A 19,481-nucleotide genomic window follows, 5' to 3' on the forward strand; every position below is an offset into this window, starting at 1 on the left:
TAGCTTAAATAAGAGTAGGCATGGATTGGTTGCTTTATTGGCTGTTGGTTGATTGGTAACAGAGCCTCACTATGTAGTTCAATCTGATTTAGAACTTGCTATATAGTCCAGGCTACTCTGGAACCCCCACATGCTAATTACAGACATGGACCACCATGCCTGGGCTTCCTTAGTAACTTTTAAAAGTGTTAGCAGGTCCAGAACACTAAAATCACTGGAAATCTCCACCCTAGAAAAGCTTGTACACAGTGTACCAAAAGATATATATGAAATGATTAATACCAATTATCCATAATGATTTAAAATTCAGCATGTTACAGTGTATCAATAACCAAATAATTAGGAGTATGTTCTAAATATTTTACAGTACTGAAATTTAATAATTTATAGGTACAGCAAATACAAATTTTAAACATAAATGATAAATGAAAGCAAGTCAAAGTAATCCATAATTATATTATTTTGTTTGTCCATAATTATTTTGTTTGTTCATAGCTAGTCATAGTAAATTTTGAGGATGCAGACTAGATACTCTGGGAATATGGTTATTATCATGGAAGCTGGAATCACTGTTAATTTTAGAAGAAGAAAGGTGACATAAATAGTGGCTACATGAGTATTTTCGCTTTACTTTGGTTCATTAAGCATAAAGCTTTGTTTATGCAAATTTGATATAAGTATTATATCTTGCTTTAAAATAAGTAGAATATTTCCTATTTTAAATTTGGATAAAATATGCCAGGCGGTGGTGGCGCACGCCTTTAATCCCAGCACTCGGGAGGCAGAGCCAGGTGGATCTCTGTGAGTTCGAGGCCAGCCTGGGCTACCAAGTGAGTTCCAGGAAAGGCGCAAAGCTACACAGAGAAACCCTGTCTCGAAAAACAAAACAAAACAAAACAAAAATTGGATAAAATAGTTTCATCAATTTCTTTAACAGCAAAATATTCATGGCAGTACATTTTTGTTTAAAACAGCATTATCTATCTGACTTGATATTTTCAAAATTTGTTTTTTCTTTATTTTCTGAGTTTTTGATTTATGATTTTTACCCAATCTACTCTGACTCTATAAAAATTTAGATTTGAAACTTCATTATGAAATAAAGCTTATAAGTATTATTTATATTTAGTACTGTGCAAACAAATTGTCTCTTTTTTTATTAAAATTTTTATTTTCATTGACACAGATAGTCGTACAGGCACTGCAGTGTTCCCATTACTCGATTCTGTGGCAGCTGGTGAAGATTACTGACGGTTCTCCTTCCAAAGTAAGTAAGGAATTCTGTAAGCAGAAGGTTTATGAAAATAATAACCGTGCTGAACTCATTTAATATCTTATGTTACATAAATCATATTTATAAAATTATTGCTTATTGTTAATCAGTTTTTGCTTTGAGTATATGTTAGTTTTCTACTAGTAGGTATATAACATACATTTACACATGTGTACACATATATTTAAATAATGCACAAAATGAAAATATTTCTAAGAAATAACAGTGCTGTTTCTTTTCTATTTTAAGGCAGACAGAATGGTACTAGAAACCAAAGCTCTAATGGACAAAATAATGTGAGAAAGAGGGAACAGTGACAATATGCAGGTTTTGATTCTGGGCCAGAGTAGCTGACATAAGCTAAAAATAACTTAATAATCCTGGATCCCTGAAGCTAAATGGAAAACATGGGATAGAAAATAAAGTACAATATTCTATTTTAATAGTGGATTGACTTTTTTGTAATAAAACAATACTAAAGTCCCCTCACATTGATGTTCACTTCTAATCTAGAGTCTTATTAAGTCTAACATCTCTCTGATGAACTCAAGATCATGAAGAGAGAGCTCTGATTCAATGGTAGACAAAAATAAATGCACACCAGCTCCATTCATGCTGAGATTTTAAAAACAAACCCCAAACAACAACAACAAAAACACCTATCTTGCCGGGCGGTGGTGGCGCACGCCTTTAATCCCAGCACTCGGGAGGCAGAGCCAGGTGGATCTCTGTGAGTTCGAGGCCAGCCTGGGCTACCAAGTGAGTCCCAGGAAAGGCGCAAAGCTACACAGAGAAACCCTGTCTCGAAAAACCAAAAAAAAAAAAAAAAAAAAAAAAAAAAAAAAAAAAACACCTATCTTAAAATCTGTCATACATTAAAGGGAAGAATATCTCTGATCAGACTTAGAACCATGAGCTAGTTTTCACAGAGAATCCTATTTCAGTGGTAAAAATCATGTTGTGGTTTTTAAGAATTCTGTAGTGTGTTCCCCAAACACCTAACAGTCAAATCTGAATCTTCTAAAAGCACATGGCTTAAAGAATTTTTAGCAAATACAATTTTAGGACAAAAAGAAAAAAATTAAATCTATCTGACATAAGTATAAGATTTTGAATTATTCATAAAATGAAGGTGACTTGAACATACAAATAAAAAGCAAATATTTAAAGAACCAACTAAAACTATTAAGATGTATACATATTCTCATCACAAACCTTAATAGCAGTTATCTCTATAAAATAGAATGTCTTTGGGAGGAGGTATAAGAGAAGAAAGATTTGTGGTATACTTTTTTGTAATGCTGTTTGAGTGATGGTTGTTGTTGGTATTTTACATAGTTTTATCACACACAAAAAATTAATATGGAGGTTGCCTCAGTGGTTAAGAGCACTTGCTGTTCTTCAAATGACTTGAGTTTGATTCTCACACATGTCAGGCAGCTCACAATCATATATAACTCCAACTCCAGGGGATCCGATTCCTCCAAGGGCACCTGCCCTCCATATGTACCTATCCACATACAGAAACACACACACCTACATATAATTCGTGTTTTTAATAATAATTTTTCAACTGTTAGAACAAAAACATTGTGATTCTCCATAATAATCTCCTATTTCTTTTTATCCTACATAATGTAATTGTTGAACTGGTATAAATCCTTGAAAAATGTTTAAATTGTCCTATGTTGTATTTACTATACTGACATTATACTGTTGTTGATAAATATACTGTTAGGACTCTAAAGAACTTGAAAATCATTTATTTAAATCTGTTTAATTTAGATGAAGAACAGAAGGAAGATTATTGTTATTGTTACCTTACTGATAAATCACATGAGAATAAAAATGCTCTAATGAAATCTTCAAGATTATCCTGTACAGGAGGTCCTATCAAAATCCCAGTTTACATGGATGCAACCACTGTCAGAGATTGAGCCTTGCCTAAAATCACAGACTTTGAGCATAATTTATTCTAATCTCAACCTAATATTTTGTTACCACTCTTTACATTCTTTTTTTTGTCTTTCTTTATTTTTATTGTTTAAAATTAATTAATTTTTCTATTATCACCTTGATACAGTATGTATTCTTATCTTAATAGTGAGATGTTTCATTGAGGCTTGCTCAGGAATTGAGTAAAACCAAAATTTATTATAAGCCACAGTCGTCATAGGGACCTCCATGCTATATATATAGCCTCCATGGTTCTGTTGTAGTCTGATTGTTCTTTATTTTATATCTAGAATCCACTTATGAATGAGTACATACCATGTTTGTCTTTCTGGGTTTGGGTTACCTCACTCAGGATGATTTTTTCTAGTTCCATCCATTTGCCTGCAAATTTCATGCTTTCATTGTTTTCTCTGCTGAGTAGTACTCCATTGTGTATATGTACCACATTTTTTTCATCCGTTCTTCAGTTGACGGGCATCTAGGTTGTTTCCAGATTCTGGCTATTACAAATAGTGCTGCTATGAACATAATTGAGCATGTATCTTTATGGTATGAATCAGCATTCCTTGGGTATAATATGCCCAAGAGTGGTATGGCTGGGTCTTGAGGTAGTTCGATTCCTAATTTTCTGAGAAACCGCCATACTGATTTCCACAGTGGTTGTACAAGCTTGCATTCTTACCAACAGTGGAGGAGTATTCCCTTTGCTCCACATCCTCTCCAACATTGACTATCATTGGTGTTTTTGATCATAGCCATTCTGACAGGTGTAAGGTGGTATTTCAGAGTCGTTTTGATTTGCATTTCTTTGATGATTAAGGATATTGAGCATTTCGTTAAATGTCTTTCAGCCATTTGTGATTCTTGTTTTGTGAATTTCTGTTTAGCTCTTTAGCCCATTTTTTAATTAGACTGTTTAGTATTTTGATGTCTAGTTTCTTGAGTTCCTTATATACTGTGGAGATCAATCCTCTGTCAGATGTGGGGTTGGTGAAGATCTTTTCCCATTCTGTTGGCTGTCTTTTTGTCTTATTCACCGTGTCTTTTGCCCTGCAAAAGCTTCTCAATTTCGAGAGGTCCCATTTATTAATTATTGTGCTCAGGGTCTGTGCTGTTGGTGTTATATTTAGGAAATGGTCTCCGGTGCCAATACGTTCAAGAGTACTTCTTACTTCCTTTTCTATTAAGTTTAGTGTAAGTGGATTTATGTTGAGGTCCTTGATCCACTTGGACTTGAGTTTTGTGCATGGTGACAGATATGGATCTACTTGTAATCTTTTACATATTGACATCCAATTATGCCAGCACCATTTGTTGAAGATACTTTCTTTTTTCCATTATATAGTTTTGGCTTCTTTGTCAAAAACCAGGTGTTCATATGTGCATGGATTAATGTCAGGGTCTTCAATTCGATTCCATTGGTCTGTCAGTTTTTATACCAGTACCAAACTGTTTTTATTACTATAGCTCTATAGTAGAGTTTGAGGTCAGGGATGGTGATGCCTCCAAAGGTTGCTTTATCGTATAGGATTCTTTTAGCTATCCTGGTCTTTTGTTTTTTCCATATGAAGTTGAGTATTTTTCTTTCCAAGTCTGTGAAGAATTGTGTTGGGATTTTGATGGGGATTTCCTTGAATCTGTAGATTGCTTTTGGTAAGATTGCCATTTTTACTATGCTAATCCTACCTATCCATGAGCATGGGAGATCCTTCCATTTTCTGATATCTTCTTCAATTTTTTTCTTTGGAGATTTAAAGTTCTTATCCAAAAGGTCCTTCACTTGTTTAGTTAGTGTTATCCCAAGGTATTTTATATTATTTGTGGCTATTGTAAAGGGTGATGTTTCTCTGACTTCTTTCTCAGCACTTTTATCATTTGTGTATAGGAGGGCTACTGATTTTTTTTTTAGTTGATCTTGTATCCTGGCACTTTACTGAAGGAGTTTATCAGCTGTAGGAGTTCCCTGGTAGAGTTTTTGGGGTCACTTGTGTATACTATCATATCATCTCCAATGGTGAAAGTTTGACTTCTTCCTTTCCAATTTGTATCCCTTTGATCTCCTTTTGTTGTCTTATTGCTCTAGCTAGAACTTCTAGTACTATATTGAATAAATATGGGGAGGGTGGACAGCCTTGTCTTGTTCCTGAATTTAGTGGTATCGCTTTGAGTTTCTCTCCATTTAATTTGATGTTTGCTGTTGGCCTGCTATAAATTGCCTTTATTATGTTTAGGAAAGTTTTTTGTATTCCTGATCTTTCTAAGACCTTTATCATGAAGGGGTGTTGGATTTTGTCAAAGGCTTTTTCAGCATCTAATGAGATGATCATGTGGTTTTTTTTCTTTCAGTTTGTTTATATGGTGTATTACATTGACAGATTTTTGTATGTTGAACCCTCCTTGCATCCCTGGGATGAATCCTACTTGGTCATGATGGATAATTGTTTTGATGTATTCTTGGATTCGGTTTGCCAATATTTTGTTGAGTATTTTTCCATCAATGTTCATGAGGGAGATTGGTCTGCAGTTCTCTTTCTTTGTTGCATCTTTGTGTGGTTTGGGTATCAGGGTAATTGTAGCCTCATAAAAAGAGTTTGGTAGTGTTCCTTCTGTTTCTGTTGTGTGTAACAATTTGAAGAGTATTAGTATTAGTATTAGTATTAGTATTAGTATTAGTATTAGTATTAGTATTAGTATTAGTATTAGTATTAGTTCTTTGAAAGTCTGGTAGAATTCTGCACTGAAACCATCTGGTCCTGGGCTTTTTTTTTTTGGTTGGGAGACTTTTGATGACTGTTTCTATTTCTTTGGGTGTTATTGGTCTATTTAGATGGTTTATCTGATCTTGATTTAATTTTGGTATGTGGTATTTGTCCAGAAAATTGTCCATTTCTTCCTGGTTTTCCATTTTTGTGGAGTTCAGGTTTTTGAAGTATGGTCTGATGATTCTCTGGATTTCCTTGTTGTCTGTTGTTATGTGTCCCTTTTCATTTCTGATTTTGTTAATTTGGGTGCTCTCTCTTTGCCTTTTGGTTAATTTGGCTAGGGGTTTGTCTATCTTGTTGATTTTTTTTCAAAGAACCAACTCTTTGTTTCATTGATTTTTTTTTGTATTGTTCTCTTGTTTTCTATTTTGTTGATTTCAGCCCTCAATTTTATTTTTTCCTAGCATCTATTTCTCCTGGGTGAGTTTGTTTCTTTTTGTTCTAGAGCTTTCAGTTGTGCTGTTAATTCATTGGTATGGGATTGCTCCATCTTCTTTATGTGTGCATTTAGAGCTATGAATTTTCCTCTTAGCACTGCTTTCATAGTGTCCCATAAGTTTGGGTATGTTGTACTTTCATTTTCATTGAACTCTAGGAAATCTTTAATTTTATTTCTTTATTTCTTCCTTGACCCATTGGTGTTTCAAGTGGGCATTATTCAGTTTCCATGAGTTTGTAGGCTTTCTATAATTTTTGTTGTTGTTGAAGTCTAACTTTAAGGCATGGTGGTCCGATAAGATACAGGAGGTTATTCCAATTTTTTTGTATCTGTTGAGGTTTGTTTTGTGGCCAAGCATGTGGTCAATTTTTGAGAAGGTTCCATGGGGTGCTGAGAAGAAGGTATATTCTTTTGTGTTAGGATGGAATGTTCTGTAGATATCTATTAAGTCCATTTGAGTCATAACATCTGTTAAATCCTTTATTTCTTTGTTAAGTTTCAGTCTGGTAGATCTGTCTTTAGGTGAGAGTGGTGTGTTGAAATCTCCCACTACTAATGTGTGGGATTTGATGTGCGTTTTAAGCTTTAGTGGTGTTTCTTTTATGAATGTGGGTGCTTTTTTATTTGGGGCATAAATGTTTAAAATCGAGACTTCATCTTGGTGGATTTTTCCTGTGATAAATATGTAATATCCATCCTGATCTCTTTTGATTGATTTTAGTTTGAAGTCTATTTTATTAGATATTAGGATAGCTACACCAGCTTGTTTCTTAGGTCCATTTGCTTGGAAAGCCTTTTCCCAGCCCTTTACTCGGAGGTAGTGTCTGTCTTTGAAGTTAAGGTGTGTTTCTTGTATGCAGCAAATGGATAAGTCCTGTTTTTTTTATCCATTCTGTTAGCCTGTGTCTTTTTATAGGTGAGTTGAGACCATTGATATTGGTGGATATTAATGACCAGTGATTGTTAATTCCTGTTATTTTTTTGTGGTTGTGTTGTCCTTCTTTGGTGTATGTTGGTGTGGGATTATCTATTGCCTGAGTTTTCATGGATGTGTTTAGCTTCTTTGGGTTGGATTTTCCCTTCTAGTGCTTTCTGTAGGGCTGGGTTTGTGGACAGGTATTGACTAAATCTGGTTTTATCCTGGAATATTTTGTTTACTCCGCCTATGGTGATTGAGAGTTTTGCTGGGTATAATCGTCTGGGTTGGCATCCATGGTCTCTTAGTGTCTGCATAAGATTTGTCCGTGACCTTCTAGCTTTCATAGTCGCTATTGAGAAGTCTGGTGTTATTCTGATGGGTTTGCCTTTATATGTTACTTGGTCTTTTTCCTTTGCAGCTCTTAATATTTTTTCTTTGTTCTGTGTGTTTAGTGTTTTGATTATTATGTGGTGAGGGGACTTTTTGGGGGTGGAGCCAGCCTATTTGGTGTTCTGTAAGCTTCTTGTATCTTCATAGGTATTTCTTTCTTTAGGTTAGGAAAGTTTTCTTCTATGATTTTGTTGAATATATTTTCTGTGCCTTTGAGTTGGTATTCTTCTCCTTCTTCTATCCCTATTATTCTTAGGTTTGGCCTTTTCATGGTGTCCCAAATTTCTTGGATGTTTTTTGTTACAACTTTTTTGTCTTTAGTGTTTTCTTTGACTGACAAATCTATTTTCTCTATTCAGCATCAGAGATTCTCTGTTCCATCTCTTGCATTCGGTTGGTTATGCTTGTTTCTGTAGTTCCTGTTTGTTTAGTCAGGATTTCTGTTTCCCACATTCCCTCAGCATGTGTTTTCTTTATTGTCTCAAGTTCATTTTTCAGATCTTGGAATGTTTCTTTCATCTGTTTAATTGCTTTTTCTTGGTTTTCTTTGATTTCTTCCAATTTCTTGTTCATTTTTTTCTTCTATTTCTTTAAGGGAATTTTTTATTTCCTCCTTAATGGAGTTTTTCATTTCCTCTTTAACGGAATTTTTTATTTCCTCTTTAAGAGAATTTTTATTTCTTCTTTAAGGGCCTTTATCATCTTCTTAAAGTCATTTTTAGGATTGATTTCTTCTGTTTCTTCTGTCTTGGTATGTTTAGGTCTTGCAGGTGTAGAATCACTAGGTTCTGATGTTGCCATATAGGTCTTTATGTTGTTGCCTGTATTTTTGCACTGGCGTCTACTCATCTCTTCCTCTGCTTGGTGCAGGTGGTGTCTGTGTCTGAGAGTGCCTCTCTTGTTCTAATTTTTAGTCTTGGTTCACTAGTAGTTCTTGGTTAAATTGGTGCTGTTGGGCTGTTTCTTTGGGAGCAGCTGATCTCAGTCGGTGAAGTATGTACTTATGATTCTGGTGATCTGGTTCGGTGGCTGGGTGTTGCCTTCTTCTGTGTTCTCAGGTCATGTTTTGCTCATTCGTCAACTCCTCAGCTGATCTTGTTTCCTCAGACTTCAAACTGTAGGGATCTGAATCCTCTCCCAGATGGATTTCAGCTGAGCAGGGTAGTCTCACCAACACCTCCAAGTTATTGGGTTTCGCAGGATCAGCAGCTGGTCCCTGGGTTGGCCTCAGACAGAGTGTTCAGATCCGTTCTGGTTCTGTCCCACAGAGATAGCTTCTTCCCTGGGTGTTGGGATTAAAGGTGTCCCTGTTCCAAGCTCTTGATTAAGAGCTTGTTTTCACTAACTCTTCAATGGGTAATAGTTCAATTTCTGGTCTTTATTGCAACTGTGTTTTGGCCGCCACCCGCCAGGCCTGCCTGCCTCTGCTGACAGTCGCTGGGCCTACCTGCCTCTGCCTCCGCCACCGCTGCGCCTCCAAAAACTCTTCAAACTCAGTGCCCCTCCCTTCTACTTTCTCTCTTTACATTCTTATATTAAGCTTTTACTATAACAATTTTGTGGGTTTTATTTTCACAAAAATTTTCTGAGCACATTTGTCAACTCTTCAAAGATCACAAATTGATAATGTTTGTTAGTTGATTGCTTCTAACCCAGATATGGCACACTTCTAGGATTTATTCATCATTCTATATGCCTAACAATGTTTAAATAAGAAGTTAGTATGATTTTATATGTCTCATTTGTAGTACCAGTTGAAATATGCAGAATTCTTAGTAGTAATGCAATTAAAAACTCCCTTTTTTCCTCTTTATTTCCTAAAATGTATATATTGATAAATTTGTAAATGTTAATTGTAGTGCTGGAGAGATAGCTTAGCAGTTATGATCACTTGCTGCTCTTGCAGTGGATCTGGCTTCTTTTCTCAGCACCACATGGCAGCTCACAGCCATCTTTAACTCCAGTATTCAGTGCCCTCTTGTGTGTATCAGGCACACATGTAGTATACACACATGCATGCAGTCAAAACAATCATACACATAAGATTAAAAGAAATGAATCAGTTTTTTTTATTTTTAAATGTTAACTAAATATTTTAGTGTTGTCATTTAAAAATAATCTCACAATCCATTATATGAAGTAATTTTTTTTAAAGAATGCTAAGATAGACTGGATTATTTGACTAGTAGTCAGGAAACGGGCCACCTGACCACTATTTGTTCCCCTGATCATTGATTATTTACGGAAACTTATTTTAAAATCTCTGAATAGTTCATTTAAATTTTTAACTAATAATTTTTATTCATTTTGGCTTTAAGATATTTATTTGATGTATTCTCAGTATAAAAACCCACCAAATATTACCAGCTGTAGATAACCACTGTGAATGTTTTAATATTTTTCTTTTATTATTTTTAAAAATACATTTCTAGCCTCATGTAGATCCATAATTCTTTTCAGTGAGTACATTTTTTTTTATTATGAAATACTGCTGCAGGGTGTGATGGCATATACCTTTGATCTCATCACCTGAGAGGCAGGCATAGATAGATCTAAGAAAGAAAGCTGAGGAGGAGAACAAGAAAGAGAAAAGAAAACAATATTCTTGGGGGCTGAGGAGTTGGTTCAGTGGTTAATAGCACTGGCATTCCAGTGAACCCATGTTCAGTTTCTAACACCCACATGGCAGCTAATGTGGAAGCTAACAACAGCTGTAATTCCAGTCCCAGGGGATCTAACATTCTCTTCTGGTCTCTGTAGACACGCATGCATGTTGTACCCAGACATAATGAATGCAAGACACTATACACATAAGATTAAAATAAGTAAATCTTAAAAGAAAGAACGCAGAGCACTGTGTTTATAGTTGGGTTGGTAGAGTGCTTGTCTAGCTTGCATGAAAGCCTGAGTTCAGTCACCAGAACCACATAAACAAGGTCTAATGATGCATGACTGGAATCCCAGCTGTCAGGAGGGAGAAGCTTGAAGACTAGGGGCTTAAGGTCGTCTTCACCCACCTAGCAAGTTTGAAGTTAGCCTGGGCTATGTGAGACACTATCTGAAGAAAAAAGAAAATATTTCCAGGTATGGTAATGATTGTCTTTAGTGAAGCAGAGGCAGGAGGATCATAATTTGAAAGCTATTCTGAGCCAAAAAATTAGACACTGTCTCAAAGTAACTTGATTTATACTATTTTTCAAACTTCTTTTAGAATAAAAATCAAAGAAATTAAATCATCTTTAAAATGTTTAAAAAATGTTTGTTTATTCTTTCACAGTTTCATATATATGTAATACTCCTTAATCAAAATCCATCCCCATTGTCCTTTCTTCTTCCCTCCTCCTCTTATGAAAACCCTTCTTTGCAGAAAGTTCTCCCGCTTCTTAGGGGTTTTAGGAGACTTGTTGCTGCCACTGATGCTGTTGTCTCTTTAGGTCCTCCTTTTTTGTAGCTCATTGCATTTAATTAGAGTTGCATGCATGCATGTAGGTAGAAACTTATTTAACTGAGTAACTGTAAGTTACAAGTGTCTCTACCAAAGAATGTGATTCCCCTCATCCCACCCTACTTCATACTGCATATGTTCTACTTTCCCACCTCCTCTAAAGCCTCCTCCATCACCACCACCCTCCCCCCAAAACCCTCTAGCTGCCTGCCTCTCCTAACACTCCAGGTTAAACATACAGTTCTAAGATTTCAAAGCTGGGGTCCACATAGGAGAGAGAGCATGCAGTGTTCTTCTTTTTGAGCCTGAGTTATTTTACTCAGTATTAATATTTATCAGTTACATTCATTTTCCTACAAATTTCATGATTTCTGTTTTTCTTTACAGCTGAATAAAATTTACATTGTGCATATGTATCACATCTTCATATCACACAGTTGATAGACCTCTAACTCATTCCATTTCCTAGGTATTGTGAATAGATCAGTGAACATTGATGTTCAGGTATCTCTGTAGTAGGAAATAGAGTACTTCTAAAATGACCTTGGATATTAAATACAGATGGGATAAATATAGAGGAGAAAATTGGGTGAAGATTTAGGATGTAAAAACTGCCTGATTGTTGGCTCTTGTTTGGACTATCAAGTTTCTTCCTTCTGCTGGGCAGTCCTCTTCTGTGGGTGGTTCCTTTCTCTCCTCTGCCTTGCCTTTGGGTGTTTCCCAGGTGGAGTCTCTGATCTGGTCACAACTGCAGGATTTCCTTCTAGGCCCCGGTACAAATGTTGGCCTGGCTCCTGTGCAGTTCTTGCCTGAAATCTGTGTGAAAGTTCTGAAGTAACTTTAGTTCCCATTGAATGTTCAGCTTCCTGAACACTGTTTAAATTTGTTTCAAAGTTTCTTTTCCACAGTATCCCAATGCTCTTTTTGTCAGGTTCTAATGTGCAGGCCCTAGTACTTGGTCTGATACTCTCTAGGACAGCAGAAATCTTTTTAAATGGCATTTTGCCTCTGTTCTGTTGGTTGTAAGTGCTGAATACCCACTGCTAAGGTGAAGAGGTTTTCCCTGGTCCTGCCTTGGCTGCTGTTCTCCTGGGTATGGCCCTTCTACCAGCTATTTAAAGTACCCATTGCTTTTCTCATGGCTGTATTCAGCCTTTACCCCCTTTTTTTCCAGAGACTGTGGTTGAATGTCTCCCAAGAATATATTTAAGGTTTATTTTTATTTTATGTCTATGAATGAATGTTTTGCCTACATGTATCTATATGCAGTGTGTTTGTAAAAGAGCACCTGGTCTCCAGAACTGGATTTACAGATGGTTGTGAGTCACCATGCAAGTGCTGAGAACCAAACCCAGGTGCTCTACAAGAGCAGTAAGTGCTCTTAACCCCTGGCCATCGCTCCATACTTTTTAATAAATGTGTAATAGCCTGTTTTGTAGCTACGTAAGAATTTGTTGCCCTCCTGAATATTTTGAATACTTAAATTTTAAACTTTTTTTTTGCTGTGAAATTAATACTACAAGGGCCATTCTGATATAAGACCTTGTTCATGTGTTCTTCATTGTTTTATGTTTTATTATACACTTAGAATAGAATTTCTGAGTCAACAGTTACAGTATACTTAAGACCCTTAAGTATATATAATACCGGTTTGCTTCTTTGTAGAGAGATTTTTCTTGAATCTAATTTTCTTCTGACCTGTCATAAGTACTCTCATTCAGGAGATTCTAAATGATAATTATATTTGAAGTTTAAATTCAAGTTATAATTTAACTTGGTGATAAACCTTTTGTAGTGGAGTATTTGAGAAAACTGTATCAAAACAGTTTTAGACCTTTTTGTAAAATGTAGGTGTGCTGGGTGTCAAACCTGTGAGTTGATGCTCTTTGACAAGCTTGCAAGTCAGGTTCAGTGTTCTTTGTTCCAGTGCCCCCTAGTGCTGGTTTTTACAAGCAGCTTGAACTCTCTTCTCTAACAAGAAACATCATTCTTACTTTAGCTCTCTCAGGACTGGATTATACAAAAGCATTTAAAGAGCCTGGTATATTAGACTTGGGACTAAATTAGTTGCCTTTTTTAGCCTGTAGACAAAGAATTTGTCTTCAGTTTTCCTTTTCCTAAGTGTTGTTCTGTTTTCTTTTTTCTTTCTTTTTTGAGGGGAATACCTTTTTAAATGTTTGTTTGTTTGTTTGTTTGTTTGGGGGTGAGTTCTCACTATGTGGCCCAGGACAACCTAGTACATAGCCTCACTATGTACACCAGGCCAGCCTCAAACACTCAAAGATCTGGCTGCCTCTGCCTTCTAAATCTACTATGATGCCCAGCATGTCCTGTTTTCTATAATCTTCCAAGTATTCTACCCTACGTCACCCTGCATGTTTCTATTCTAGACTGCTTCAAGTATACATCTTTGCCTCCATTGGACTCTGGCCCTAATCCTAATCCTTTAAGTCAAAGCCATCATCCCCTAGATTACTATAATTTACATTGTTAATGAAATACTTTATTAAAAATGTTCCTTCTTTACATTTTTGACTATAGTGTCTCCTCTGCAAATTCCACTTAACATCCAAACAGACCAAAGAAAGGAGGAGTAGGGAAGGGCTGCTAGAGGTGACCAAGTCGTTTCAACCTTGTACTTTTTTCCACAAATCACATTCCTAGGAGTAAGCTGAATGTTTAAAAAACGACAGGCTCTTCACTGCTTTCGTTTTGTTCTTCCCCTACTCCTTCATTGTAGCTATGAACAAGAAATAGCTTACTTGGATCTTTGCCCAGAATTCCTATAATAACAAAGTGCAGCTAGGATCTTGACATCTGCAGTTACTGCTTTGAGAAGAAAGGAATGGGGCAAGGATTGAGAGATAATAACTATACCTATAGAGCAAGTTTCACTAGTATATAAACAATTTATTTTGCTTTTAGAATCTGTCCTTCTGCCTTTTGTTTTTTGAAAATTCTGTCCTCATTATCTATTCTTGCTATGTCCAATCACAAGGAATTGTTTGACTGGTCTAGGGGAAAAAAAAAAAAAAAAGAAAGATTCAGGTCTCATTTAATACCCATGAGCTAGTCATCTTGACATTTTCCTTTAATCCCAGCACTTAGACCTCAGAAAGCTGAGTTCAAGGCCAACCTAGCTAAGTGGCAGTGAAACCCTTTCTCAAAATACCAAACAGGAAAATAATCTAGATGTAACTAGTCAGAAAAATTCTGACCTTGAAATGTATATACAATTCCAACATCTTCAAATCATCTGAGAACCAGAAATAAATGTTTTTAGTATAGAAAAGTAAAACCTTATGGTTTATGGTTTCAGCGGTTTACTAAGAGTGTGTGCTGTGTTTGCAACCCTAATCCTGGACTTCCAAGTTAAGGATCTTGTTTCCTGGTAGAGAATCTTCTATGAAGGGTTCCTCTGTTTCACTAGCCTGTCCACCAGTGGGTACTGTTTTAACACTCAGACTCATTGAAATATTCTTTCCTGGGCTAAGTGATAAGTGGGGGGTGAAAAAAATCTATCCTAAATAATTTCTATAGTGTGAAAAAATGGGTTTTAAGTGAGCTTGTCAGAGACCAAAGACAATTTTTAAAATACTTAGGAGTTGGGGAGATAGTTCAGTAATATATTTGTTGTGTAGTCATGAAGACATGAGTTCAGATCCCCTGTACCCGTCTTACAATCTGGGTATGAATGACATGTCTGTAATCCTAGTGCTAGGAAGGCAGAGATAGGCTGATCCCCAGGGCTCGCTGACCAGGCAGCCCGGCCAAGTCAGTGAGCTCCAGGTTCAATGAGAGACTCGGTCTCAAAGAACAGTATGAAGAAAGATTTAGAAAAACATCTAATGTTGACTTCTGGCCTATGCATGCAAGTGCACGTGCACATACACAAATACATATGTACACATGCACAAAAAATCATATTTAGACAAAACATAACAATGTGCTTTCTAGTACAAGGAAATTTTGTCCAACAAAATTAATGACAAAGGAGTCTATTTTACTATCAGGCCATTTTTTAAAATGAAAATAAAATACATATTTTATCATCTAGAGTAACCCATTTTCCTTCCTGCAGTAGGTTTGTTAGTTTGATTTTTTTTTTCTGGTAATTAACAGTTACTAGGTGTTGATTAAATATTTTCTTGCTACTTACCAAATGTATTTAAAAGTTCAGTTCCTGTGTGTGTGTGTGTGTGTGTGTGTGTGTGTGTGTGTGTGTGTGTGTGTGTACATATATGTATGATGTGGAAGATGGTCTTTTGGAGTTAAATACTAAGTTAAAATAATTGGCTCTTTCTAGCTAGTAGTAGCAAAATAAGTTGCCTCATCTTAAGCTTCAGTTTCCTAATATACAGAATAAGAATGATACTCATTGCTGGCTAGGTTTTTAAGACAACTAAATTGATTTGTTTCAGTTAGCAGTTAAGTATTTCAGTTAATAATACATGTTAATTTGTTGATATTAAATGTCAGTCCTTGTCAAAGGGCTTTCCTCTGCCAAAACTAAGATCCTATACTAAAAGACATATTATCTGCAGCATAAACCCAGTGGCTAGTACAGGTTTAGAACAATGTGGTAAATTCTTTCCTCTGAGTTGAGATCATTTGGAAATTTCAAGCCTTTCCTTTTGGTCCTAACATCAATACTTTCTCCTGTCTACCTCTGTCTACCTGACTCCTTTAGTTCCTACTATCTTTTTATAGTACGAGAGATCAAGATATTCTTTATAACTACAGTAAGCAACTTGGAGTTCCTGGGTCATAGATGGTAATAGCAGAAACCAGCAGGCTTGTGATCTTTACCCTCAGCCTTTAACTATTTCTAAGTTTAAAGTTTTTAGAACTTACCATTGTGTATACATGACTTATATGAGTATGCGAGACGACAAATGGCTCTCTCCTTCTACCTTCTGTGGGACCCAGGGATTGAACTCAGGTCATTAGGTTTGCACAGTGGGCAATATTGCTGGATGAGCCATCTCACCACCCTAAGTTTAAAATACCCACCTTCCCCTTTGACTCTCTATCCTTTTGACTTTGTTCATTTTCCTATTACTTTGTTTAGACTTGTGTAGCAAAATGAGATGGCAAGTCTGATATGGCTTCTTGAACTAATTGTCAATTTTGAGGCATTAAGGTTATACAAAAAAATGTATATTACTGGAGAATAAAAGAGAAAAGACTGCCTTTAATCACAGAATGCATAGTCATTATTTTAAGTTACTTTTCTATTGCTGTGATAAAAATGCCATGACCAAGGCAACTTATAAAAGAAAGCATTTAATTTGCTTATGGCTTCAGAAGATTAGAGTCTCTGACCATAACACATGGAGCATGGCACCAAAGCTGTAGCTGAGAGCTTACATCTTGATCCACAAACACAAAGCAGAGGGCAAACTGGGAATGGTGTGTGTAGAAGTAACCGTCTTTTTCAATAAGAAACACAGAACCAGTGCAAAGATGAAAGCCCAAGAGGTCAGAGCTAAGAGCCTTACACTTCACTCTGCAGCTATCCTCTTCAGCCAAGAGAGTTACTTCCTGTGTGTTTGTCTTTATATAGACTTTCTGTTCCACCTTCTCATTGGTTGTAAACCCAACCACATGACCGCCTCGTCACTGCCTGTCTGTACAGTCCTCCAGGTCTTCTATGGTTGGTATTGAGATTAAAGGCATGTGTCTCCATGCTGGCTGTATCCTTGAACACACAGAGATCCGCCTAGCTCTGCCTCCCAAGAGCTGGGATTAAAGGCGTGAACCACCAACGCCCAGCTTCTGCAATGGCTTGCTATTAGCTCTGACCCCCAGGCAACTTTATTGATTAACATACAAATAAAATTACATTTCAGTACAAATAAAATATCACCATAGGTATGGGCTTCTGAAACATGAAAGCCTGCCCCACTGACACACTTCCTCCTCCTCCAATGATTAATACGGTCACACGTATTAATCATTCCCAAACAGTTCTACCAACTGGGGACCAAGCATTCAAACACATGAGCTTTTGTGGGGCATTCTCATTCAAACCATCATAGGCATGTTCACTGGGTAACTATCATGGCTATCATAGAGCCAATTTCACAATAGCCTGCATACAAAACATATTTACTGCTTCGTCTGGAATATTCCATTTGGCATTTATTGGTAGAGTTGTGTGGTTATTTAACAGTGGCTTACCTGTTTCACCAAACTAGCTGTTGCTTTGGGAATAATATCCTATATGTCTAGGTGGTATACAGTTATCTGTGATTGCTGCTTTGTGAGCTGCATTAATTAACTCATAGTCTTCCACTCAACAGCATTTAAAACCAAAGATACTGCTCCTAATTAGTATTACCAAGGTGTATTTTAATAAAAGCTCCTCAGGAAGCTGGTTATTCTGATTTTCAAAATAAAGTAGTTCCTCCATACTCTATCCCTATCCTAGTTTCTTGGCTAGGGTTTCCCCTAACTAGCATTGACTACTTTTTTGGTGACCAAGGGTTTTGGAGTTGCTATCTATATTGTCCTGGAACAATTTTCCCCTTTGTGAACAGAGGGCAAGGATTTGATATCATTTGGCATGAGCTCAGAGATACTGGCATATAAGCTTAGTCTATCCATTGTCAGGGCCTTTATACAAAAAGTTCTCCTTTTTACCTTTATTTTAGCTTGTAAAGATAACCATGGGATTATGTTTAGTTTGATTCTTATTTTCTCTTTCTGTGTGTACCTAATGAACCATCTCCTTGGAAGCTGGGTCTGTCACATCTCTAAGTTCCATTGATAGTTGTTATATTTCATGACCAATTACAACACAAATGAAGTTTCTTCATACCATGAGTAAATATGTAATCTTCCAACCAAATGTTCCTCATCTTCTATATACTTTTTCATAATTTTTCTTTCTAAAACTCGTGTTCATGAGTCAGGGCTATTACTACTACCAAATGTAAGAATATTAAGGGAAAAGAAAAGTCTGTTTCTCCTATACTTCCACAACAAAATATATTTCTGTGACCCAAAAGTGAGAGGATTTCACCCCTCCAGAAATGAATTTGTTTTTTAGAATGCATCAGCTGACTGTCCTCTAACTCAATTCTGTTATTATCTGGAAGTGGTATTGGGTCCTATAGGTTGAGGGCTCACTTCTGATGTCAGCTCCAAGCTCCAGGTTTTTCAATCTGTACTTCTCATTAACCTGCTGTAAATCTGGTGTCTTGGTTATTTTTCTGTTGTTGTGATAAGATACTGTGACTGTCAACTTAAAAAAGAAAGAGTTTGTTTGGGGCTTACAGTTTCAGAGGGTGAATCCATGACTGTCATTGTAGGGAGCATGGCAGCAGAAAGACAGACATGGTGCTGGAACAGTAACTGAGAGCTCACTTCTTGAAAGACAAACATGAGGCAAAGAAAGAGAGTCGCTTAGCATGACATGAGTCTTTTAAAGCCTCAAAGCCCACCCCCAGTGACACACTTCCTGCAATAAGGACACACCTAATCCTTCCAAAACAGTCCCGACTAGGGACCCAGCATTGAAATATATGTGTCTGTAGGGTCATTCTCATTAAAGCCACCACATCTGATTTCCTATCACTGCTCCTTGGTTTTGATAAATTTGGTAGAGTGATTCCAGAATTTAAAGAAGCAGTTTATCTTTTTATTATAAAAGATAATACAAAAGAGGTATGATAATACACACATGTAATCCCAAAACTTGGGAGGCTTAGACAAGAATGAGAGTTTAAGACCAATCTGGGTGTTACATAATGAGACCTTGTGTTGTTATAAATAATAATAATAATAATGTTATGTAGATACAGATAAAGAGCTGGGTAGGGCTCAAGGCACATTAGACATAGGATAGAGTTGCCATGTTCTCTCTAAGTATATTCCCCACCCAGAAACTCTAATCTCCAAGATGCAGTGTTCATCTGTCTAGAAGCTCCCTGAAACCTGTCATTTTGAGTTTCTATGGGAACTTCATTACATAACATGCTTCATTTAATCATTGGTACTTGATGACCAACTCAACGGTTAACTTCCCACTGCATGGAAGTGGAAGAAAAGGTTTGGTTGGTTGTTGTTTGGTTGTGTTTTGATCATATGTACTGGACTTCATTCTAATAGATTTCTTTATTCAACTTGTTTTTATGTAATTTTTGAGAACTTCATACATGACACTGCATTTACATCACTCCCACCTTTCCCTTTCCTTCCTCCAACTCCCCCAATATTCCCCCAAATCCATGGTCTCTTCTTTAATTATTGATATGTGCATATACATATGTATATGTATATATGTGTGTGTC

General features: G+C 36.4%; 1 protein-coding gene across 3 annotated transcripts in view; it reads left to right on the forward strand.

The window, feature by feature from the left end:
• Stag1 (STAG1 cohesin complex component) overlaps positions 1-19,481 on the forward strand; it is a 322,127-nt gene that overhangs the window by 266,627 nt on the left and 36,019 nt on the right. For all 3 annotated transcript variants that reach the window (XM_076576916.1, XM_076576918.1, XM_076576917.1), the window contains one exon: positions 1,187-1,267. In XM_076576916.1, the coding sequence (XP_076433031.1) occupies positions 1,187-1,267 (81 nt within the window). The remainder of the gene's footprint in view (positions 1-1,186; positions 1,268-19,481) is intronic.

The sequence above is a fragment of the Peromyscus maniculatus genome, chromosome 7, assembly GCF_049852395.1.
Source record: "Peromyscus maniculatus bairdii isolate BWxNUB_F1_BW_parent chromosome 7, HU_Pman_BW_mat_3.1, whole genome shotgun sequence".
NCBI classification, from domain to species: Eukaryota; Metazoa; Chordata; class Mammalia; order Rodentia; family Cricetidae; genus Peromyscus; species Peromyscus maniculatus.